The sequence below is a fragment of the Rhincodon typus genome, chromosome 21 (assembly GCF_021869965.1).
Source record: "Rhincodon typus isolate 14 chromosome 21, sRhiTyp1.1, whole genome shotgun sequence".
In the NCBI taxonomy this organism is placed as follows: domain Eukaryota; kingdom Metazoa; phylum Chordata; class Chondrichthyes; order Orectolobiformes; family Rhincodontidae; genus Rhincodon; species Rhincodon typus.
In genome coordinates, this window is record NC_063352.1 from 33,056,177 (window position 1) to 33,082,044 (window position 25,868).

At 37.4% G+C, this 25,868-nt stretch overlaps 1 protein-coding gene across 1 annotated transcript in view; it reads left to right on the forward strand.

Annotated features, from left to right (window-relative positions):
• clcn7 (chloride channel 7) overlaps positions 1 to 25,868 on the forward strand; it is a 68,304-nt gene that overhangs the window by 39,848 nt on the left and 2,588 nt on the right. Inside the window, exons 16-24 of the mRNA XM_048609381.1 lie at positions 1,516 to 1,609; positions 3,438 to 3,607; positions 6,515 to 6,566; positions 9,445 to 9,572; positions 16,775 to 16,860; positions 19,665 to 19,788; positions 21,394 to 21,468; positions 22,395 to 22,571; positions 23,975 to 24,055. Of these exons, the coding sequence (XP_048465338.1) occupies positions 1,516 to 1,609; positions 3,438 to 3,607; positions 6,515 to 6,566; positions 9,445 to 9,572; positions 16,775 to 16,860; positions 19,665 to 19,788; positions 21,394 to 21,468; positions 22,395 to 22,571; positions 23,975 to 24,055 (987 nt within the window). The remainder of the gene's footprint in view (positions 1 to 1,515; positions 1,610 to 3,437; positions 3,608 to 6,514; positions 6,567 to 9,444; positions 9,573 to 16,774; positions 16,861 to 19,664; positions 19,789 to 21,393; positions 21,469 to 22,394; positions 22,572 to 23,974; positions 24,056 to 25,868) is intronic.

Genomic DNA, 25,868 nt, shown 5'->3' on the forward strand with positions numbered 1-25,868 from the left:
TACCAATTAGATTCATCCAATCTAAATGAAGATTAAACTTCCCCACTTTTATTGCAATCCTTTTCTAGCAAGCCCACATTGTTTGCTGATGTATACTCTTTCCTGTAGTGTGAATACTGTCAGAGGGCCTTTAAACTACTCCCACCAGTGACTTCTCTGTTCACTATTTCTTATTTCCATCTAACTGATTGTACATCTTGATCTTCCAAAGCAAGAATTTCTTGCTATCATACTGATCACATACTTTATTAACAAAGTAAGGCTACCTCCCTCCCATTTCTTCCTGTCCTTCCAAATATACACCATTTGAATGTACAAGTCCAGTCATGGTCACTTAGCAATTGTCTCTGTAATAAGTAATAAATCAAGCTAATTTACTTCTTTTGTTATGAAATTATCTACCTTTTTATTATGAATGCTGTGTACATTTCAATAAAGAGCACTTAATTTTGTCTTATCAACAATTTTTCTATCTCCTAACGAGATTTGCTTGAGCAATTTTATATTTGTAAGTTTTTTGGTCTTTTTTTAATGTTGTGGTTATCATTATCTATATCGTTGCCCTGTACTTCCTGTTCTTTCTCTCCAAATCTACCCTCATGTAAAACCCTCCCTTACAGTTAACATTCAAGCTAAAGGTGTTTAATTCAATTTTTAAAAGTAACCTTTTGCTTAACTATGCTAATGTTTATTGGATAATATTGGCTGTGAGGATCACTTAGTTTCTGACCTCATTATGGCTTTGGGCCACACACATTAGATTTTTCGAGTACTTGACAGAGTGGATATTGTGATGTTGTTTCTCTTTTGTAGGAGTCTGAGACCAGAGGGCATAATTTTATAGTAAGGGCTGGTCATTTGAAATCTGAGATTAATGAGGAATCCAGGATTATGGGGAAAAACGCAGCAAAGAGGAATTGAGGCTGATCAGATCAGCCTCAATCTCATTGAATGGCGGAGCAGACTCAATGGACTAAATAGCCTGCTTCTGCTCCTACATTTTATGGTCGTGGTCTTGAGAACTGCGTGGCTTGAGAAGACAGGTCAGCTCCACCTTCTCGAGGGCAATTAGGCACAAGCAATAAATGCTGACCTAGCTAGTGACATTCACCTCCCGTGAAAACCTTCAAACAGTTAGACAGTGTAATATTCAATAATTGGAGACAGAGGAAGCTGGGTATCCATCTGCCCAAAAAATGTTTTCATGTCAAAGTATATTCCAAGATGTTGCCAGTTAAATATTTGGTTACTCTGAGGGTCATTAACTGTTCAATAGATGTTTTGTTCATGATGTTGTACACAAATGAAAGTTGAGTTATTTTAAGAGACTGAATTTTGGAAGCTTCTATTAGAATAATTTCTTTGCTTTGAAGAAATTTAGCTGGTGAAGTACACTACAAAGTTGTTTATCTGACGATGTAAACAGCTATGCACGTATTACAATCATGCAAAGTTTAAGTTTCTCTCTTGTTTTCATTTGAAACATGATCTTAATGGCAACTTTTGTATTTTCAGTTATTTTGTCCAGATGGAGAGTACAATGCGATGGCCACAGCTTTCTTCAATACTCCTGAAAAGAGTGTTCGTAGTCTGTTTCACGATTCTCCAGGTCAGTGTTAGACAAATTTGGCAAAACAATTCATCTTTTGAAATCTGTAGAACTGGCGTTTTGTTGCATTAGTGTTATTCAAGACTGTTCATGAATTATTGACATAGTTACGTTGCCTCTTCGTTAAACTGACATCTGAAATATTATTCTGTTTCATAGATATTGTTAGTTTGAAAATTGTTTTGTCACTTCAGCTTTTAAATTTCTATTCATTTTTTTTCCTAAAGTCTTTAATCCATTGGATTTAAATGGGTGAGAGTATAAATGAAGTCATTGAATAAAATAACTGGTACTGTTGAGAAGGCTTTGTATTTCATAGTTTTTGAGAACTTGAGTTGAACTTGATCTAATTGATAATAGTAGCCTCGAGTATGAGTTCAGAGAGAACTTGGATAGTTTCATAGAACATCATGTTCTGGAACTTGATTGGGGTACTAGCTGTTTTTTAAGAGGTGATTTTAAAAACAAACGTTCCCGTATCCTTTCAAGCAAGCTATTTCTCAGTCACATATAAATTGCTTGTTTACTGGAAGCCACTTGCTTGGATATAGGACTGTTGGGTTCCAGTTTCTACTTTGGGTATTGTTACGAATGGTTAAGGAGAAGCCTGCTGAAAGAAAGAAACTTCCCAGCTCAGCTCTCCTGTTCTGGAAAAGAACACTTGCTGGTCTAGTATGGTACCTGGATCCCTGATCCAGCTGATTTCAAATAAGAAGCCTCCAAGAGTTTGTCATTTCCCGAGTGACTGCATCCGCCAAGGTACAGTTAGCCTTATTGAGAATCCTGGTTTGCAATTTAATGTTGTGACCCATGGAGTAGTGGGACTAGAGAAAAATGGGAGGAGCACACTTGGTCACAACAGTTGGCCATCTTCATGTGCTAAACCATATAAAAATGGGCATTAACTGCCTTTATAATGCTGTCCTGAGTTTGTCCTCGCATGATATTTTCCACATGCTTCTGTTATAGTTTTTTTTTCCCTACCTCTGGACCAGGAGGCCTGGATTCAAGTCCCACTTGGTTGGCACGTGTAATATCATCTCTGAATAGGTTGATGAGAAATATCAATCTAATTGGAGCTCTTCTATATGGTAAAGGTTCAGACATGAATAATGAATACATGTATCTATGAATCACATTTAGACAATACTGCATGTCTGAAACTACTACAGCCACACAAATTTGTTACATTAAATTTGTTTTCATGATTATGAAGTACAGTAGTTTTTAAAAATGTCCATCTTGGACTTTGATACTAACCTACAATGCAGTTAATATTCATAATGAGCCTTTAATATAAAAAAGTGACTAGGTGGCTGAAAAGATGCAGGGAGTGAACTTCAACTTCTCAAAAAACAAATTCTTGGCATAATTATATTTAGAAGATGTTACCACTGGGTAACCAGCTTAGTTATGGAACAGCACATAGACTTGCAACTACCCATTTTCTTCCTTTAGTGTTTTCGTTGGCTTGGTTACCCTCTCTCTCTTTTTACACCACCCACCGCCATCCCAAATATATTGGGTCATAAGACATTAGCTTTCTCATCTTGGGATCATTGCAATTGCTCCTTTTCCTAATTTATCCCTCAAAATGTTATTAGATGGTTGTTTTGTAGATGCTATGATTTTGTTCACTATATTTTCAATAAGTGTTCATAAAATTATTTCTTATATCCGTTTTTGTGAGTGAGGGGAAATTCCTTTGAATATCAAAGAGGCAAGGGTACTTTTAAAATTAAAAGCAAAACTGAATACTATGAAAGAAAATGTAATTTATTGATATTGAAGAACAGTATTTACTGATCACTACGATTTGTTTTTACAGGTTCATACAATCCTCTGACTCTGGGCTTGTTCACTTTAAGTTACTTTTTCCTTGCCTGTTGGACGTATGGTTTAGCAGTGTCCAGTGGAATTTTCATTCCATCTTTACTGATTGGTGCTGCGTGGGGGAGATTGTTTGGAATATTTCTTTCCAATGTTTCAGCAGTCTCTGTGAGTTTTTTCTTTTATAACCTTGAGCTATAGCTAGTGTACTGCATGGAGATTTTGGATTTTTTTTTTTTTGGAAGAGGAGTTTAAATTTTAAAAGATGAGTTTTGAATTTGTTAGTGTATATTTAACTTAAAAATTTAATACTTGATTCCATAAATGCTTATTTCAAGAATTTGTATTCTAGGTATTTGTTGAAAGACACTTCTTGCTGTTGGCTATGATTCGATCATGACTTTGTTAGGGCTAAACATATTGGGCTGGATTTAATTCAACCCATTGTGGTGGAATCCAGAGTGGCGAGATCTACTTAAACACTAGAGAGATTCCTGGCAGCAGGAGAAACTCTGCAGATTAAGTTAGAGGATGAAAGAAGCTGACTTGGGACTCCTGGCCAGTGGTGGCATAATGGTTCCAAGTTCATGAATTTAAAATTTAAAATGAGAAAATCCAGGTTATTTGTTTTATTGCAGGACTTCATCTCGGGGGTATAAGTGTGGAACAAATTCTTAAGGAGTTCTTTAGACAGATGCAGGAACAATGTCTCATTTGGCTGGGGTAGTTTAGAAACAGGAGACATGGCCTCAGAATAGGGTTTAGGCCACTTAGGACTGATGAGGAATTTCTTTACCCAGTAGGTGGTTGCCTTTGTAAATCACTTTTCCAGAAGGTTGTGGAAGCTGAATCTTTAAGTATTTTCAAAACAGGGGTCAACGAGTTTCACGATCTTAGAGATATAAGGAGAGTATAGAAAATTAGTATCGACATTGAAGATCAGCCAAGGTCTAGTTGAATGGTATACCCAGTTTTGATGAGGGTGAATTTGAACAGCCTTCTGGCTGATATGATGCTTTGTCTTAAATGAACCTGCGTGTTCCAGGTTAAATGTATTCTCTTGCCAGTCACTTAAGAGGTAACGTTCAGCTGTAAGAGAGATCCTGTACTCTCTTTACTTAAAAGGGCCAAGCACAGTTTGCAGGTGATTTTCATGAACTTCTGCTATTGCGAAGTCTCTGGACGTGTATGTGGATATGCTGTCAATCAAGCGGACTGCTTTGTTGTTAATGGTGTTAAGCTTCTTGAGTGCTGTTAGAGCTACACTGATCCAGCAAGTGGGGATTATTTCATCTCACTCCTGATTTCTGCTTTGTAGATAGCAAAACCTCTCTGCTGAGCCAGGAGGTAAGTTAGTCATTGCAGGATTCTTAGCCCCTTGTTGCCACTATATTTATAGGTAATTCATCTGACCTGCTCAGACATGTCATGTCACGCATCTAGGATGGAACTTGAATCTGAATCTTCTAGCCCAGACGTAGGGACACTCTCCACTGTGATGCCATACTACTTATATGGTTACTCCAGTTCAGTTTCTGATCAATGGTTACTGATGTCCAGAGCAGAATAAAGCATTTATATTAATATCTATCATATGTTAATATTATAGTGCCACTAATCCCACTTAGTACTGCAGTGGTATTATTCTTATTGTGACATATGATTTGATTATTTATTAGTTTCTCTCTTGGTCACAGTGTGCAGAATTACAATTGAACAGCTGTTTTGCAGGGGTTTATTGTATATTGAAAACCAAACCTGTTTTCGTGCTGAGAATAGTGCAGTTTGTTCAGGACCCTTCATGTACCTATTTCAGTGTTTACAGCTTAGATAAACCTATTTTATACCAACTGAAGATGAAGCAAATCCATAATTCCATGTGATATGTTCCTGCAAGCCAAGTAGTGATAAAGATTCCTGCTACTTTCAGGAGGTAATTGGGACTTAAGGATTCGCTGCGGTGTATGTGAAATATGAGGTTCTCCTGTGGGAAGATGATGGTTCTCAGAACTTGTATTATGTAAAAACCTGACGTGGTGAGCAGGTTTCTGAAATGCCTGTGGTTTACTATAGATTTGTATGTTATATTTATTCTTGTATTTTGGCGCTACCCTGAGTCTATTTTGAAAGATTTTCACTGGTCAACAAATCAAGAGTGGACACAGTTTGAAAAATGAGTCTAACCAACCACATCTGACGCAACTTCAATATGTACTATCACCATTCTTTGTTGGTAATAGTTTGTGCAAAGATCTAGTGAACCCTTATCTTTGAGAAAAATATATTCATGTTACTTAATGTAAAGCTGGTCTTTGGGTGAAAGGGAAAAGTCAAGTTATTTTGCCGTAGGGAAGGATTACAAAGACTACTGGAAAGTTAACTTGTTTATTGTAACTGGACAATCATCAAGTAAAAGGAAGATGATGACCTTAAAGTATTTTGGAGGAATCTGTTTTGGCTAGCCTTGAGGAAATCAATTTTCTTAGTGATTTTTTTTTTAATATATTGAATACAGGCTGCTTTTTTATTGTCTTAGTTGATACTAGGTATCATTGTTGCTACTTCCTAAATGAAAAAAACATAAGAGTCCAATGAGCCTTTGGAATTCCCAGATTCATTCACTCGTTGATATTGTTGAGTTAACCAATTTTAGTGGTAGGGTGCTTTAATTAACAGCAGATGTGGACAGATTAAGTTGGGAATACTTCACAATGGTATACTTCAGCTGTGTGGGAATTCAGCTGAGCAAAGAGTTACTCCTTTGCCACATCATGTAATGATATGCACTATTGTTAAATAGTTTGCCTTCAGTTTTGAAAAATGTCCACCCAGGCAAAATATGGATGGATACCTGTAGAGTCTTAAACCAGCAAACATTTTCGGAGTGGAACAGAGAGAAAATGAGAATCTTTGAAATGCAGTATTTCCTTTTTGACTTTTTGCTTGTACTTACTGATGTTTTCAATTTATAACATTAAATATCATTATTACAGCTAGCTACAGTTCACGTTTATAAAATTCTGTTTGGCTTTTTGTCCTTCATTTAATTGGTTTACTCTCTGTTGCGCTCAACAGACTTGGGCTGACCCAGGGAAATATGCTCTAATGGGAGCAGCTGCACAGCTCGGTAAGTGTGTTACATGACCAGTGACCTACGCACTGGAAAGTTAAGATTTCCAGACTATCTGTCTCAGGATGTTAGATAATTTCCTGTTTTATTTCCATAGCAGAAAAGTAATTTTTAAAACAGCCCTGCAGCCTTCAAAAAAAAACTCTTCGCTGTGATGTGTAGGAATATTGGCAACAAATTAACTGTGGAGAATTTTTCTTTAAACTGCAATGCTTTGTAAAATCTGCTGCTATAAAGTAAGCCTATTGCTTAAGTGAGATGGAGGAACTGATTTTAATGCTTTTGTTGCCTACTTATCTTTGAATAAAACGTTTTCACTGTTAAATTTAGCAAATGATTCAACTTTAGTTAAATAATATTTACCTAATGTAATACAAAAAAAACAGTTAGCCCAATAGGTTCGTACTGGTAATATAACTGGATGCTGGTGATCTGAAGAGAGAGGTTCATGAGTGTTTATTCACCTAATAAGGGAATAGAGGGTAATGGAAGGGGGTTAGGCAGGAAAGTGGAGTTGAGGCTACATTCAGATCAATCATGATTTTTATTGAATGGCCTACTCTTGATCCTATTTATGTACAAGCTCCTCCCACCCAGTAACATGTAATCCAATTCACATAGCCTTCTATGTTTCTCTCCCTCAGGTTTGTCCAGCTTCCACGTCAACTGCTTCTTTGTCTTTTCCTCAGTTCTTTCTTGTGGTATTGAGTTCCACATTCTAACTGCTTCCTCTTAAATATATTTTCCATAAATTCCCGACCGAGTTTAGTTGTGACAATCTTGTATTTGTAGTTCTGAATTCTGGCTTTGTCCACAGTGAAAATATTTGTTCAATGACTACCCTAGCCCCCCTCACTTCATTTTTTTCATGAACAAAGATTGTACTCACTGGTTGCTGATGTCTCATCCACTCCAGCCATGATCAGCATATTTTCGACAGTGGGTATAATTGAAGGTGTAATTGCTGTTGGGGACAATTGGATCTATCTATTTTTCTATTATACTGGCTCTTCAGTGAGCCTTAAAGATCACAGTAGCACTCCTGATGTAGCATCTCCAAGCATCATTGTTTATAGTCTGCACTTCCCACTGGCAATAACTGATGTAGTGCATAGACACAACTTAATGGAGTTCTTGAAATGTTTGCGTGAAGCCACTCTCTTACATTTACCAGTCGTCAGCTCTCTGTACAATATAACCTTAGACAGGGGACATCCTGAAACATCACCCACCCAAAGTAATAGGCTTTGCAGGAGAATGGCCCCGATGCTGGAGATATTGGCTGATTCAAATAGTTACATTTTGCAATACTTCAATGATGCATTCCAGACAATGGTTCCTGAGGATGCTGTGGAGGCAGCACTAGTAGAAGTGCTCTTGAAGATGTACGTGTTGGTACAGGACCCATGATTCAATGCCACAAAGAAGGGTGGCGAGATCTATCGCCTTGTATACTTGGAGTTCACCTGTCCTCTAAGACTGGTTGTTCCACATTCATTTGTAGAGTTTGTCAAAAGTGCCGTTTCCTTAAAAGCTATGCCTATTTGTTTGTCTACAGTGACATTGATAATGAGATGATGCTCCCTAAATAGAGAGATTTGCTTGATGGCATTCACTTTGGTTCCCTTGATGCTAACGCTTTCTTCTCCTTGGAGTGCAGGCTGATACAGGACTTCTTTTTTCCATGAACTGATTTTTAGTGTGCAGTGCTATGCCACCTCAGGAAAAAAACATTTTGTTACATATTGCAGGTCTGACTGACTGTAGGTTAGGAGAGCACAGTCATCAGCAATCAATCTCTTTCTTAAAATACTGAGAGGCAACTTGATTATCTCCAGAGAAGAGGTGCACCTTGTTTGAATTTCATGATGGTTATAAGCTGTCAGTTCCTGTTCATTCCAGCGGTTTTTTTTCGCACATTCTCCATTCTCTCTCAACTTATTATAATGTGGGGACCAGAACAGTTCACTACACTCCATGTGATTTAATAAAGATTCTACACTTGTTTAACATTAATTCCCAGCTTTTCAATTCCATCCTTCTCAAAAACAGCCCCAGTGTTTGATTTGATTTGCTTTTAATTTTTTTTTTATTCACTAACCCTTATCACTGACTTCCGTGATTCGTGTATAAATGTTTGTTTGACTTTCTCCAGGGTATTTTTACAAGTATATCGAAGAATCTAGAAATTCTTTGGTCCTGTATTGTGTAACTTTTTTTCTTAAAATCAACTTTTCTTGTGGCTGAAATATATGCCAGTTTGAGTTGATGGCCTTTAAGTTTAACAGCAGTATACTACTAGTTCCCCCTAATCAGTAAGCTTCCGTTCAGAAGCACCCTGATGCCTGCATTTTGCAGATAATGACACTGAAATTATGGTGAAGTCAGTGCTCATTATGTGCACTTTATTGGGGTGGTACCCAATTATAAAGCTTTGGCCTTCAGTAAAATTGAGGTCATTTCCCAGCTGTCATTTTTTTATATGTATCTTGTTTCTGAGTAACAATAGTTGTCAATTACTATAGTTGCACTTGATAAAGCAAACATTGTTAGTATAGAAAGACCTAGCATTGTGGAACCTAAACACTGATTAATTATGAAAGGGGAGAAAGGAAATTATTAACAGTTAAACTTCTTTAACTCTGAAGAGGTTTCTTTCATTATGCTCAACTTGGGTCTTATGATATTGTGATATCACAAAATGTGTTACTACTATGTTTTTGAAAAATCTAAATTTACAGTATCACATTGACCTCATGAGAGAATTAGAAGCAAGTAAGAATACTTTTATGTATGCATATGCTTATTGACTGTCACTTTATCATATGTAATTGAGTTTATGGTCTGTCCCTTTTATCACTTTTTTCATTGGTAGGAGGTATTGTACGAATGACACTGAGCCTGACGGTTATAATTGTGGAGGCAACTGGAAATGTGACATATGGTCTTCCCGTCATGGTGGTGCTGATGACTGCCAAAATAGTTGGGGACTTCTGTATTGAGGTACCTGTTCATTTATTTCAATTATTTTCATAAAACCCTTAAATTGATCTTTGGGTTTGCGTAGAAAAATGAGCTTTGTGGGAAGAAAATTAATTAGTAACTCTGCTTTGAACAAGTCCTGCTCCACTATCATCCCTATACATGGCTGTTAATCAAGCAACATTTGATTTTAAAATTGTCATCTTTGTTAGTAAATTTCTTCCATACCTCTTCCTAGCTCTACTTCATTTTCTTTCTTTAGTATGGCTGTTTGGCCAAGCTTTTAGTCATCTGGCTAAATATCTTATCTGTGTCTCAGTATCATTATTTGTTTTGTGATGGTCCTATTGAGATCTTGGGATATTTTATTATGTTAAAGGCATTATATCACTGTTCTAATTGTTAGCATAGTTTGTTGCGTTTCCCATTTTCTCTGAAATGTGAATTCAGGGACTTAAGGAAACCAGATAGATAGATAAGTTGTCTCATGCTCTGACAGCTAGGATCTGCTAACACCATTTCTTTTCCTGCCTACAGTTAAGTCACAGCTGGAGTACTATATGTATTTCTGGTCATGGAAGGATGTGATTTTATTGGAGAGAATGCAGAAGAGATTCACCAGGATGTTGCCTAAGATGGAGTAGTTTAGCCATGAAAAGAGACTGGATGAACTTGGCTTGTTTTCTTTTGAGAAGAGAGCCTAAAGGGGATTTGATTGAAGTATATAAGTTTGAGGAGCATGGACAAGATGGATGGGAAGCAGCTGTTCCCCTTTGTTGAAGGATCAGTAGCAAGGGGCTGTAATTTCAGATGAAAGGCTGCAAGGTTTAGATTTGAGGAAATCTTTCTTTGCCTGGACGGTGGTGGGGTTCTTGAATGCATTGTCTGGGAGGGTTGTTGATGCAAAATCTTCACTGTTAAAACGTACTTGGATGAGTACTCAATGTCATAACTTTCAAGGCTATGAAACCAAGTGCTGGAAAGTGGGACCAGTGTAGATCTAGAGTATTGTTTTGTCAGTGAAAGCTTGTTGGGCCAAAGAGCCTCTTTTGCACTGTATGATTCTACAATCTGGGACTAAACCAGTCTGTTTTCAACCATGGTATCCTGTTTGACCATATTTGTATCATTCCAGCTTTGCAACTTTGAAAAATTTGCTCTTCTCAGATCACCTGGTTTAAGCCTTCAATTATTCCGTTGTTACTTTTTTTATCCTTACGAGCAAAACAATTCTCCTTGTAGAGGCAATTGAGTGAAATATAATCCATGTCTTCAAAATCTGACTAAATTAGAACTGGTCTTGACTTTTCCCGGTTGAATAAATAGTGATGCAGTATATATGACCACAAATAAGAGAACTTTTTATTTATACTGCTTCAAAGGAATGTTTACCGTTTAAAGATTGGGATATGAACATTTAAAAATTGATGTGATTTATTTTAAACTATAAACACAATAAACACAAACCAATGGAAAAGTATATTCCTCCAGCTCCACACTGTGTTATCTCTGACTCCAGCAAATGCAGTTCTTACTATCTCCCAATGGAAAAGAGTTTCTGTTTTGCAATATAATCTGAGAGCAATCAATCCTTTATTGACTAAATATGTCAAGTGTTGAATTGTACTTGGGGATTAGTTTGGATTCAGTACTGATCCCAGTATTACAAGTGCATGTAAATCAATACCACATTCGGAAATGCCATACCTATCTTAAATTGGTGTCTGTTTTGAGAACAAGAATGTCTCTCTGTTAACAGGATTCACAGCTTAGTCTTTAAGTGCTTGATAAATCACAGCAGCTTAGCTCAGCTTGCTGTACACTTTTTATCATTATAACAACACATTTGGCAATGTCTTGGTCAGTGGTTGGATTTTTTTAAAGTCATACAGCATGGCAACAGACCCTTCAGTCCAACCGGTCCGCGCCAAATATAATCCCAAACTAAACTAGTCACACCTGCCTGCTTCTGACCCATATCCCTCCAAACCTTTCCTATTCATGCACTTACCTAAGTATCTTTTAAAACTTGCAATTGTGCTCACATCCACCACTTCCTCAAGAAGTTGAATCCACATGCGAATCGTACTCTGTGTAAAAAATAAAAAAGTTGCTCCTCGTCTTTTTTTTTAATCTCTCTCTTCTCACCCTAAACATATGCCCCCCCAGTCTTGAAATCCCCCAATCTAGGGAAAAGACACCAACCATTAACCCTGTCTGTACCCCTAATGATTTTATAAACCCCTAAGGTCATCTTCATTTATACATGGGTACAACAAAACATGATTGCAATTGTAAAAACCAGAAGAATTGCGGATGCTCTAAATCAGAAACAAAAACAGAAGTTGCTGGAAAAGCTCAGCAGGTCTGGCAGCATCTGTGAAGAGAAATCAGAGTTATCATTTCGGGTCCTGTGACGACTACTGGGTTCTGAGGAAGGGTCACGGGACCCAAAACGATAACACTGATTTCTCTTCACAGATACTGCCAGACCTGCTGAGCTTTTCCAGCAACTTCTGTTGATGGAAGTTTTATTTGTGAATCAAGAATGATTACTAAATACTAAAAAAAACCTAGTAGATATTTTACAAGTAGCATTTTTACTTAAATTTAGCAAGATGTGTTAGCTAACTAATTCGATCCATCTGACTGCTAAAGCTAGCTTGACAAGTCCATACTAGCTAACCATTTATTATTAATTTTCATTGTATAAAGAGAGGTGCTGGACGGCTTGGAACACAAAGGTGGATAAGTTCCCAGGACCTGATCACGTGTGCCCTAGAACTCTGTGGGAAGCTAGGGAAGTGATTGCTGTGGCCCTTGCTGAGATAGTTGTATCATTGATAGCCACAGGTGAGGTGCTGGAAGACAGATTGGCTAATGTGGTGCCACTATTTAAGAAAAATGGTATGGAAAAGCCACGGAAGTATAAACGGGTAAGCCTGGCCTGGATGGTGGGCAGTTTGTTGGAAGGAATCCTGAGGGACAGGATTCACATGTATTTGGAAACGTAAGGACTGATTAGGGATAGTCGATATGGCTTTGTGCATGGGAAATCATGTCTCACTATCTTGAGTTTTTTTTGAAGAAGTAACCGGATGGATGAGGGCAGAGCAGTGGATGTGATCTATATGGACTTCAGTCATGCTTTTGACAAGTTTCCTCATGACAGATTGGTTAGCAAGGTTAGATCAAATGGAATATGGGGAGAACTCTAGCCATGATCAGAGATATAGATAGAGTAGACACCCAGAGACTTTTTCCTAGGGTGGAGGTAGCTATTACGAGGGGACAGTTTTAAAGTGAAAGGAGGTAGATATCGGGGAGACGTCAGAGGTAGGTTCTTTACTCAGAGAGTGGTAGGGGCATGGAATGCATTGCCGGAGAGGGTAGTGGAATCGGCCTCATTAGGGGCATTTAAGCGACTATTAGATAGGCATACGGATGATAGTATAAGGTAGCGGTGGAGGTTAGATAGACCTTAGCATTAGGGTAAAAGTTCAGCATGACATCGTGGGCCTAAGGGCCTGTACTGTGCTGTACTGTTCTCTGTTCTATGTTCATTTGGATACAGAACTGATTTGAAGGTAGAAGACAGAGGGTGGCAGTGGTGGAGGGATGCTTGTGACCAGTGGTGTGCCATAAGGATCGGTGCTGGGTCCACTGCTTTTCCACATTTGGACGTGAACGTAGGAGGTACGTTTACTAAGTTTGCAGTTGATACCAAAATTGGAGGTATAGTGGACGGCGAAGAAGGTTACCTCCTAATACAAACGGGATCTTGATCAGATGGGCCAGTGGGCTGAAAGGTGGCAGACAGTGTTTGAGAAAAATGTGAGGTGCTGCATTTTGGAAAGGCAAATCCTGGCAGGACTTATACACCTTAATGGTAAGGTCCTGGGGACAGTTGCTGAACAGAGAGACCTTGGAGCGCAGGTTAAAGTTCATTCACTTGAAAATGGAGTCGCAGGTAGATAGGATTGTGAAGAAGGCGTTTGGTATGCTTGCCTTTATTGGTCAATACAGTGAGTATAGGATTTGGGAGGTTATGTTGCAGCTGTGTAGGAAATTGGTTGGGCCACCTTTGGAATACTGCGAGCAATTTTGGTCTCCCTGCTATAGGAAGGAAGTTGTGAAACTTGAAAGGGTTCAGAAAAGATTTACGAGGATATTACCTGGGTTGAAGGGTTTGAAGGAGAGGCTGAATAGGCTGGCAATATTTTCCCTGGAGTGTTGAGGCTGAGGGGTGACCTTACAGAGGTATATAAAATCATGAGGGGTGTGGATACGGTAAATAGATAAGGTCTTTTCCCCAGGGTGGGGGAGTCCAAAATGAGAAGACATAGGTTTAAGGTGAACAGGGAAATATTTAAAAGGCACCTAAGGGGCAACTTTTTCATGCAGAGGGTGACGTATATATGGAATGAGCTGCCAGAGAACATGGTGACGACTGGTACAATTACAACATTTAAAAGGCATCTAGATGGGTACATGAATAGGAAAGGTTTAGAGGGATATGGGCAAAATGCTGGCAAATGGAACTAGATTACTTGGGATATCTGGTCAGCACGGATAAGTTGGACTTAAGGGTCAGCTTCCATGTTATACAGCTCTATGACTGTAAACCAGTATGATAAATGACTATCATTCAATACCTGAAGATTGCTATAAATATTGTAAGGATTTTGAACAAATTTTCTACAGAAGGCATTTAAAAGAACAAAAATACACACTTAGATTGCAGAAGAGATTTACCGGAATAGTACCAAGTATATTCAGTTACATGAGGAAACTGGAAATGAACTCCTTCAAACACAGAAGGTTAAGGAGATTTGATAAAAGTTCTTTTATTTGTTGGGATGTGAGCAATCCCTGATAAGGTGAGCATTTATTGCCCAACCCTAATTGCCGTTGAGCTGAGAATGTGGTCTAGGTGCAACCATAATACTGTTTGGGAAGAAATTCCAGGATCTTGACCCAGAGATGATGCCAGGATGGTGATTGTGGATGATCTTGCAGATGTTAGTTTTTCCATGTGTCTGCTGCCCTTGATCTACCAAGCGAAAGACATCACAAGTTTGTAAGGTACTGTCGAAGGAGCCTTGACAATGCATCTTGGTTGATGATACCCACTGCTACTATTGTCCATTGGGTCAGACTGAATGCTTAAGGTGGGGTGCAGAACAAGCAACCTGCTGTGTCTTGGATACTGTCAAGCTCCTTGAATGTTTGTTGGATTGCATTCATCCCAGCTAGTGGAGAGCATCCATTACGCTCCTGACTTGCACCTGGTACATAGTAAATGGTCTTTCGGAGTTGGGAGCTGCAGCATCTCCAGCCATTTAACTGTTTTTCAAGCCACAGTATTTATATGTCTGGTCCAATTTTAATTGCTGGTCAATGATAATTGCCAGGATGATGTTAGTTAGGGATTCAGCAAAGGTGAGACCAAAGTCATTGAACATCAAGAGAGATGGTAATACCCGCTCTTGTTGGAGATGTGTGGCACAGATGTTACTTGCTAATTATCAGTCCAGGCCTTTAGCACAGAGAGATTGTAAATGGTGCAGAACACTCAGCAGATATTTTTAATCAACCTGTTCAGAGACATGATTACAGATCTCTGGAGCAGATGCTCCAGGCTTCATGGTCTAGAGATGGGGACACTACCACTGCACCACAACAGCCCCAAGCACTGCAATCATCAGAGAGTATCTGCATTTCTGACCTGATTATCTTTTGGGAGAGTAAGTAAGGCAAAAATATTTCCAGTGACCTGTCAAATGGTTTTTCATTTGCATTCCAATAAGTAATTTGGTTAAAGTAAAATTACATCCTTCAGTTCACAAGGAATTTTGTTGCCACCATTGGCAAAACTCTCCTAGTTGGATAGTGGGTTGCACAGGCATACTCCAAACCTTAAGACTCCGAGACCACTTGCGAGAGTCACCAACTGAAAAACAACAGGATCGTAAAATCATTCTGTGCCTGTTTTTAAAGACGTGATGTGGAGGTGCCGGTGTTGGATGGGCTGCACAAAATCAGAAATGACATAACCAGGTTATAGTCCAACAAGTTTATGTGAAATTAGAAGTTTTTGTAGCGCTGCTCCTTCATCAGTGTTCCGAAAGCTTGTGATTTCAAGTAAACTTTTTGGACTGTAACCTGGTGTTGTGTCACTTCTGACTTTGTTTTTAAAGCATTTCTTCATGGAGCTTTTTGTTCAATTGTTTCAAAAGAACACATAGAAAAAAGACTGACTTTCATTTGTCAGACTTTGGGGAGTCCCAATGCCCAGTGTTAGATTGGAACTTTCTTGTCTAACTTTTCTTGGGTAGCCATTCAGGTAAGTACATATGAATGGTCTGAAGTCTATAAACTTTTAATTCAGGTCAGAGACTTTGGGATCCTTAAATAAACACAATAATTTTTGTGTTAAGCAAGTATCAGAAGGCTTAGAATTATAAGCTTGCTTCAGTTTCCTAATTATTGCACCATGATTTTCCATTTAACTTTTATAATTAGTTAAGTTGTACATTGTTGCTGCTTGTGGGAATGATTGAACTTTGAAATGCAATGGAAAGTGGCTGTGGTCAAACTATTGAATATTTTCAAGAACGAGTTAGTGTTCTAGGGGCTCAAAGGCTAAAAGGATATGGAGAAAAATCGGAAACAAGTTACTGAGTTGAATGATCAGCCATGATCATGTTAAATGGTGGAGTAGGCTCAAAGGGCCAAATAGCCGTTGACTATTTTTTTTAAGTTTCTATTAAATTTAGTCAGTAGTTTCTCTTCTCTGCTTTTTTTTTTGGAAACTTGGTTGCTGATTTATTGTTGAATCCATTGACGTTGGGTTTACTGCTGTTTAAATAAAGATTTTTCATTTTTTATACTTTAAGACACACATTTGAAGAACTCATTCCCTGTTACTAAGGTCTTTGCTGAAGATGCACTAAAGTAGTAAAATAATGGAAGACTGAACAAACAAAAGTCACATTTGCCCATTCTCTTCAATGCCTTGGGGATTAAAGGTTGCAAAAGATTACCTTTTTGAAGTATGTGTTGGGGTCTGTGGTCAACTGTGGAGGGGTGCAATGATCAATATCCTTTAGTAACATATTCAGTCATTATTGATTAATCTAAATTTGTGCTAGATCAATATGAAGCAGAATATAGGAGTACAAAAGTCTTAAATTTTAATAGGAAATTGTTTTTGCTTTTAGGGACTGTATGACATTCATATTAAGCTGCAAAGTGTACCATTCCTTGGCTGGGAACCTCCTGAAAAATCTCATGCTTTAACTGCACGGTAAGAACTGTAATTATGTTCAGTATAGTTGATATTTCTCCTGTGTTGTAAATTAAGAGACATGCCAATTGATTATGGTTTTATAATGACAACCCCCCGCTGCTCTTCATTTCAAACCTACTTCCTCTTGCCAGTTTTGGATTACATCACATTGGTGGGGTAACATGAAATTCCTATATTCAGAAGAACATTTTTTCCAAATTCCTGCTATTGAAATGACAGGAGCAACTAATTGTGATGTAGTTTTTGAAAATGCAATTTTTAAATAAAAAGGCAGGCATGCTCTTTGTTTTGTTGTTAATGGTTTTGTCATGTCAAGAATCTACCATGTGGTCAAGCTGAGTTCTGTTAATATGACTCTGTCCTGACCCTGAAGTACAGCTGCTGCAAATCTGGTTTTGTTCCATATTCATTCCTACTCTGAATTTGAAAATATGTTGGCAAAATAAAATTTAATTTAAATCTCAAATCAAACAGATTTTGCAAATTTAATAATTATTCACAAATCCAAGCTCCCATTTTGTTTGCGCACATTGTGTTTTGCACATTAGTTTTTTTCTGTGTCATTATAAGTATCTGATTTGTAGGCACGTACTTTCTGTGGATGTGGGGTGAGTAAGAGGGTTTGTGGAAGAATATACTTGGCTTTTGGCTGGCTGGGATATGATGCAATATCATCAAATGTAATAATACTTAGGTAACTATTTGGATGCATGATTTGATTTCACGAATCTACAGTATAACTTATTATAGAGCTTTTCAAAGTTTTATTACTTGGCACATTTTGTTTTGCTGTTAAGATTGTTATTGTATCCCAATTTAGGGTTACAAAACTGAACGCATTTTATCTTTCACATTAAATAAGCATCTAAATCTATTTGATGTTTATGAAAATTGTATTTTGCATTTTACAACACAATGGAAATACCATCCCTATATCACACATATCTTGGTTGGATAACATCTGGGTATCTGAACAAAAATTCAACCCTGACCAATCAGATTCTAACCTGCCTTGTTTATAGAGTAAATAAAGCTTGACCATTAACTGTCAATCATCTCTAACAGGTTCATTCTCTATTGCAAAAGTCCCTCTTAACAGACTCCACTTGCCAAACAATCAATACTCCCCTTATACAGGATAAATGATTTTTCCTTTTACGTTTTTATTTCTTGCAGTTTGCCCTGATGAGTACAAGGCAAAAGCTTTCACATTTTTTTTTCTTCAGTGATACTCGTGTTCTCTGTTACCAAACAATCACATATCCACTTCTTATAGGGAAAACCTAGGAAATTCAGCAGTAAATTTTTTGCTTATGAATTCCATTAAAACTGCTTCAACTAAATAACATGCTTGTTAAGATACAAAATGCTTTAGAAAATCTCTTGGCTAACTCAATGCACGAAGTGAAGGAGCAGCATGATTTCAGTGCATAATATGGCTGCAGTTCATTATTACTTAGAAGAGCAGCATGGATGAGTTACAATGTTTGTCTCGGTTGTAATATGTCTGCCAGAGTTAGAGTACTGCTCTGTGCTTATTATACACAATACTTAAATTAATCCCAGTAGATAAGATTAAATCTGAAATGCTGTTCAATTTTTGTTACAATTCCATCCTTGCTAATGAGGAAAGGGTGACTATAAATCTGTTTTGGAGCAAAACTGATTGCTGTATCCTTTACATTAAAGCTATGGTGCACATAGAGAAGAATTATTACCAAGGCCACTTGGTTTGGATTTTATGGAAAAATCTGACCATAAGGTACAATTTCTCAAAACGTCAATAAAAATCTGAAATCTCATGTACCTGACGTGGAATTTAGTTTCATCGGTCGCATAACACACAACACATACAATGCTGGCCTAGTTGAAAGCACACAAATAAAGAAATTGTATTCCTGAATCTCTCTGAATAGCAAAGAGTAGTGAAGCCCAAAGGAGGCTATTTGGCCCATGACGTCGTCTTCGCTTTTTGGTAAAGTTATCTAACTCGTCACACTCCTATGTTCTATCCTGATATTCCTGCAATTATTTCCTCCATGTACATATCCAACTCTCTTTTTGAAGGCTGCTATCGAATCAATTGTGCAGTACATACCAAATCCTAACCATGTTGTGTCAACAAGTTATTTTTGTCAGGACATGGCTAGTTCTTTTGCCAATCATTTTAAATCATTGTATGTTGGCTACCATCTCCTCAACAGTAAATCTGCTGCTTAAAACTTGCATTAAAACTGCTTAACCAGCTAAATAACTAGCTAGAGCCAAAATACTGCAGAAAATGCAATAGCTGACTTCTAGATTTGCTCAGTTTCTTTTGTTTACTCCATTTAAACTTTTCATGAATTGTAAGTAGAGTGCTTTGCGTTCTTGTGGAGCTGGAGGAACACAGCAGGCCAGGCAGCATCAGAGGAGCAGGAAAATTGAAGAAGGGTCCCAACCCGAAACATCAGCTTTCCTGCTCCTCTGATGCTGCCTGGCCTGCTGTGTACACTGTGTTACCTCCGACTCCAGCATCTGCAGTTCTTACTATCTGTTTGCATTCTTGATTGTGTTTCTATCAGAGAACTATTTTTGCCCCGAATTAAACACATTTTAAGAAAATTATGAATATCAATTTTTCACTTGAATTCAAATTATTTCTTTATTTCAGTTTTGTTATGCACTGTAAAGTTGTGATCTCTAGCACAGGAGAGAAATTAGTTTGTTGCATTTTTGTGCATGTATTAAGGCATGTTGTGTAGATGAAGATAATATGGTCAAAGTATATTTTAAAAACAAATACTTTGTTTCAATTTTAGTGAAGTAATGAGTTACCCAGTAACTTGTTTCAAAAAACTTGAGAAGGTTGGACGCATAGTGGATATTCTGAGTGACACATCAGCTAATCATAATGGATTTCCAGTGGTAGATGAGAATCATGAGGTATGTTTTTAACTAGAGATTTGGGTGGTTAATATCCATAGAGTAGAATTTACGATGTTGACCATTAATTCTAAAATGTTTAACTAGTGGTTTTATTTTGTCATGTTCCATTAACTCAGTGCAGTCAAATTGAGATTAGTTTGACGAAATTGTTCAAAACACGCAGACCTGCCTGGAGCTTATGCAGTTCCTTACATGCAGTGATCTCCACAATGATTGATTGCATTTTACTCACTGTTTAGCATGATAGTTTTTATTTTTTTGCACACAAGAAGAACCTAAGTACAATGGAACAGAAACTCTTTCAGTTTTGAGAGATATGGGAGCGTCTGATGTCAAATTTTTGTGTTTCTTTTTCCTGTGACTCCACAAAGTTTCTTCATCAGTTTTCTTACATTTCCCTTGCCCTTTCTCAGTAGAAATTATTTCCAGTTGAAGTATGATTGAGGCATCAAGTGGCTTCCCCTAATCCCGAGTGCCTTATCCATATATCTTTGCAAGCACTGGCAAATGAGTATTGGAAGCCATTTTTGATTTGAGGACACCAAAAGTTGAGTTGGATATTGTGTTGTAGATTATCCATCTACATTGGTACACAAGTCTATGCTTTGTTTCCCCCATCTCTTTCATCCATGGCTGCTGAGGCAAGTTGTGTTCTTCATTGTTGTTTAGTTGAGTGTACTTGTCTCAGCAAAAGCTAGAGCTCAAACTGAACTCTGTTCTGCTCTTTTGACCCAAAGTGCAAAATATTTAACCTGCTTGAGCCACCAGAAGAGTCCTCCTTTAAGCTGTGATTGACTGGAAGCTATCTATAATCCATCTTTATTAATTATTTTAAACGCATCATAAATATTTAAAATCAACTGCACTTTCTTCCTCTTTTTTGCTTTGTACTCCAAACCTTTTATAATATTCTTAGTTAAAAGAACAGCATTCAGCTAAACGCATGTTTTGAGAGAGATTTCAGGGATACTGAATGGAGTAACTAGTATAATTGTTTGACCTTTTCCCTTTCCTCCTCTGAGCAAAAGGTATTTGATTTGGTTTGGTGTCTTAGTTAAAAATAACAATTCACTTCACTTACCCGTGAATCAAAGTAAGATCAACTATTCCAGGGTACAATCTGTTGACGTAGCAAATGTTACTGAATCACTTGGGGTTTTTGGTATTCTGTTAACTTTGTTTACAGTTCACGGGGCATCTGGATATTCAATTCAGAGAATTGAAAAATTTGGAATGGAAAATGTGTTGCACCCCAGGGTCTGATTGACTCACTGACTACTTTTGTTACTCCACTTTCTCTCATTTTACTTAATTCTGTCCATATACAGTCAGCTGTAGTGCAGCTTAATACTTTTATGTTTTACTTCTAATTTTGCAACTATATTTTCTGAACCTTTGTTCATTCTACCAAAATAGAATATTCCAGACTAAATTTGGCATTGTTTTCATTAAACTTTATTAGACTAATTTCTTCTTTTAAGCCATAACAAAATTGGACAGCAAACTAAAGTATCTGGTTGAGTATATAATTTCTGTTTGTGATGCAGTAATTATAGTTTCCTGTCATAACTATATAATTATTAAATGCCTTTTATTTTTCAGCCTGATGGTGATAACGTTGGAAGACTATGTGGCTTAATATTACGATCACAGTTAATTGTCCTTCTGAAACACAAGGTAATCTTTCAAATAGAGAGGAAAAGACAAATATTGCTAACCTGAAATAAAAATGAAGTGCTGGATATATACAGATCTATCAAGATTGCTGAAGAGAAAATCGTTGAGTATGGTGCATTTTGTTTTAAGTCGTACAATGTACTTGTGTTTCAAAAGTGTATATTTCTGAATTAAATATGCAGCATTGTATTAATTGTGCAATGCTTAGATAACTGATTTTGAAGAAAGCATAATCTTTTTTTTATTTGAACAGGAGGACTGAAGTTGTTGTCAACTTCCATGAAAGTTTTCCCGCTGTTTTTATGATGCGGTGCACTATGCACGTAGACTATAACAAATTATTTATTTTAGAATGAATTTTAAATTTTGAGGTGAACAAAAAAGCCAAATGCCAGCCACCTGAATCCATCAAAATACTAAAATTAAGGCCCTTACAATGCTGTGTGTTAGAATTCATGCAAGTCCGATCAGCTAATTAATTTTTGCTCAGCATGGACTAGTTTCTCTCTGCTGTATGTTCTATGAGAGAGTTGAGATAGAACATCTGAAAGGCTTATTGAAATGTTTAAATGCATTTCTTTTCATATGTCAGCCATTTATCCAAGAGAGATGCATATTGATATCACTTGTTTAACACACACCTCGGTTACTCAAATGTACTTCGTCTGAATGAATGAAGAAAATTGTGCATAATGATGTTTTGGCATAAACCAGCCCAAACAATTTATGCACAAAAATGATCAGAACAACAGTAGTTATACTGAAACGTTTTGGGAAATTCTGGGCATCCAGTTTTAAGATAAAATTATTTTCTTCCAATTCCTTTCTTAATTTTGAAGGGAGCAAATTATTGGTGACACAAATGTTTCAGCATTTATTTTTGAAAACAAATTTTCTCTCTGTTCAAATTGTTTTTATTATTTCAGGTTTTTGTGGAAAGGGCAAGCTCAAACCTCACGCAGAAGAAACTTCAACTTAAAGACTTCAGAGATGCTTACCCGCGATTCCCACCAATCCAGTCTATTCATGTATCACAAGATGAGCGAAATTGTACAATGGACTTGACCGAATTCATGAACCCAACTCCTTATAGTGTCCCTGGGGTAAAGTGATTTGAAATAGTGTTGTCTGGTTGATCAGTCAATGTATACGTTCAATTTTTTTTATAGTTTTAATAATTTTGATGTTATTTTAAAGTTGGCATACATACAATGTTTGGCAAATGAGAGTAATGGAGCAAATTAAATTCAGCTTTTGCGTTATGGCAAATACAAGCATAGCAGAATGGAAAAAGGAGGAGTAGGAGAGCATTCAGTCCCTTGAGACTACCCCACCATTCAATAAAATGATGGCTGGGTCTGTGTGTTTCACATTCCCATGTATCCCCAATAACGGAAGATCCTTGTTAAGGAAGGAAATCAATCCACCTCTGCTTTAAATATTTAGTGATCCTGCCTCCTCCACCTTCTGAGACAAAGGTCCAAAGTTACATGAGAAATAATTTTTCCTCAACTCTGATCTAAAAGGGCTACCTCTAATTTTAAAACAGGGCCACAAGAGAAAACATTCATTCCACATCTGTTTTGTCAAGACCCTTCAGGATTTTATAACCTTCAGTCAAGTTACTTCTCCCTCTTCTAAACTCCATTGGAAACGAGACCAGGCCAGTCTGTCCAACCTGTCCTCAAAAGACAAGTCACTTATTCTAAGTATCAATTTAGTGAGCTTCCCCTGAACAGCCCCAAGTGCATTGACATTCTTCCTTAAATAAAGAGGCCAGTTACTTTTAGATTAATTGGAAGTCTTTTCACATTAAATACTTTATGAAAATACACTAGGTTATAACATTAAAGGATTTTGAGTATGTGTAGGACCATAGTTGAAAAATAAATAATGGAAGGAAAATGTCCTTTTTTTAAAAGAAACAAAACACTCTGATAAACAATAAAGAAAAAGTGCAAGAATCCTGGCGGTGGTACTAAAAATAGACAAAATAATAGTTAAGTAGATCTGCTGATTAGGTTATATCTACTGAATATACATGAAGGAGTCAAACACCAACTTCAGACATAAAAACAAAATGCTGGAGAAACTCAACATGTCTGGCAGCGGAGAAACATCATTAACACTTTGAGCTCAAACACTCTTTCTTAGAACTCTTAGAGATTTTGGACTCAAACTCTGTTTCTCTCTCCACAGATGCTGCCAAACCTGCTAACTTACATTCAAATTTGTACTCTCAATCCTTTTCTTCTATCGGCTGTTTATCATTTCCCATTTTAATGTTTTTCTTTCTTGCTTTGCTCTACGCCTTGATTTACCATATCTTCCCAGATGTTGTCCCTTGCATAACTTCCCTTCCGGAAGAATCAGAACCCATTTGCCGTACACTGTTCTTTGAGCCAAGTAATCTTGCCATCATTTTTGAATTAGGATAAGTAGCTGCAGGCAGGTCCAAGTTTTTTTTGTTTAAATTTTCAAATCGATTATTTGCTTTTTTTTAAAGGAGGCATCTCTTCCTAGAGTCTTTAGATTGTTTCGTGCTCTTGGCTTGAGGCATGTCGTGATATGTGATGGCTCTAATGGGGTGAGTAATTTAAAAGAAAAATTATGGAAAGTGTCTGTTTTAGGGATTTTTGAATATTCTTCTGCAGAAAATATGTGAAAAAAATTGAATTTAAATATTTTTAAACAAAATGGCTTAATATAAATTTACTAAAGAAGAAAGTACTGAGCTTAAAATTAATTAATATTGGAATTCATGTTGATTTCAAAGATTGGCTTATAAATAATTAGCTATCCTGTCTCTCACTTATTTTATTTGGAATCTATCTGCAATGGGTCTTTGCCAGAACTATGTTTTATGGCTCTAAACAGAAGGAGATACTTGGGGGAAAACAAACAGTGAAAGCAAGTAGCAAAGTGCAGATAAGGCTGTGAAAGCATAAACTATTATAAATGGAAAGCTGTGAGCATGTCATTTGGTAGACTGAGGAGGCACATGTAAGAGTATAGGAGAGTTTTATTTCAGCCAAGTGAGAAAATATAGAATATGTAATACTTTGTCAAGCAGTGAATTTTCTACTCTTAAGACCCACGGCTTGTCAAAGTGTTAGACGTTCTATATTTTATATCATTTATGGAAGCAAACTACCATTTGAGTGAAGAGAATTTGATCTAACTCTTCTCTTGCCATAGAGCCAATAGACTGAACAGGACAGAAGGAAACCATTCAGCATATCTCTCTGGAGCGATCCAGTCGTCCCCATCTCCAAACTTTATCTTCATAGTCCAGAAAGTGTTTCTCCCGAGTGCCTATCCAGTTGCCTTTTGAAATTAATGTTTCCACTTCTGCTACCCTTGTAGGCGGGGAATTTAAGTCACGACCACTTGTCATGAACTTCTTTCTCAAATCTCCTCTCTCCACCCAGAAGACTGATGCAGCTGTATCAGACCATTTGGCCCATTGAGTCTGCTCCAATGTTTAATCATGGCTGATATGTTTCTCAGCCCCCTTTCTCCTGCTTTCTCCCCGTAAAATTTGATCCCTTTACTAGTAAGAACTTATCTGTCTCAATGACTTGGCCTCCACAGCCTTTTTGCAGCAACGAATTCCACAGATTCACCATGTCCGGCTGAAGAAATTCCTCCTCGTCTCAGTTCTAAAGGGTTGTCTCTTCACTCTGAGGCTGTGCCCTCAGGTCCTAGTCTCTTCTACTACTGAAGACAACATCTCCATGTCAACTCTGCCCAGGCCTCTCAGTATTCAGTAAGTTTCAATGAGCTCCCCTCATCCTTCTGAACTCTATTGAGTACAGACCCAGAGTCCTCAAATGCTCCTCATATGACAAGTCCTTCATTCCTGGCATAGCTGTTGTAAACCTACTCTGGACCCTCCTCCAAGGCCAGCTCGTCCTTCATTAAATATGGGCCAGAAACTGCTCACAGTATTCCAAATGTGATCAGACCAGACTCTTGTACCCGTCCCACAACCCATTGCATCTCCTGCCCAGAAATGCCAAGAAATAAAGCACCTTATCAATTCACATTAAGGCCCTTTTCGCCAAATGTTTTCAATTTGCATCTAAAATATTAAAGCATCACATAGGTAAAAACACTAATATGCAGTTCTGGTCACAAGCTGGTTAATAATATTACACCTCACATTCTAAATTTTATAAGTAGCCGTTAGATTTTGGGAAATAGGAGAATGCCCTAAACTCGAGCAGCCCTGAAGCTTATGAGAGTGATGAGCATTGGAGCACATGTGGATTTGTCTAGGGTGTGAACTACAATTATCAGGGAAGAAAGTAATGATTCCTTAGGAACCTGGAGTTTGCTAAACAATTTTGTAAAATATCTTTTGTAAAAGCTGCTTATAATATCTAATTGAATTTAAT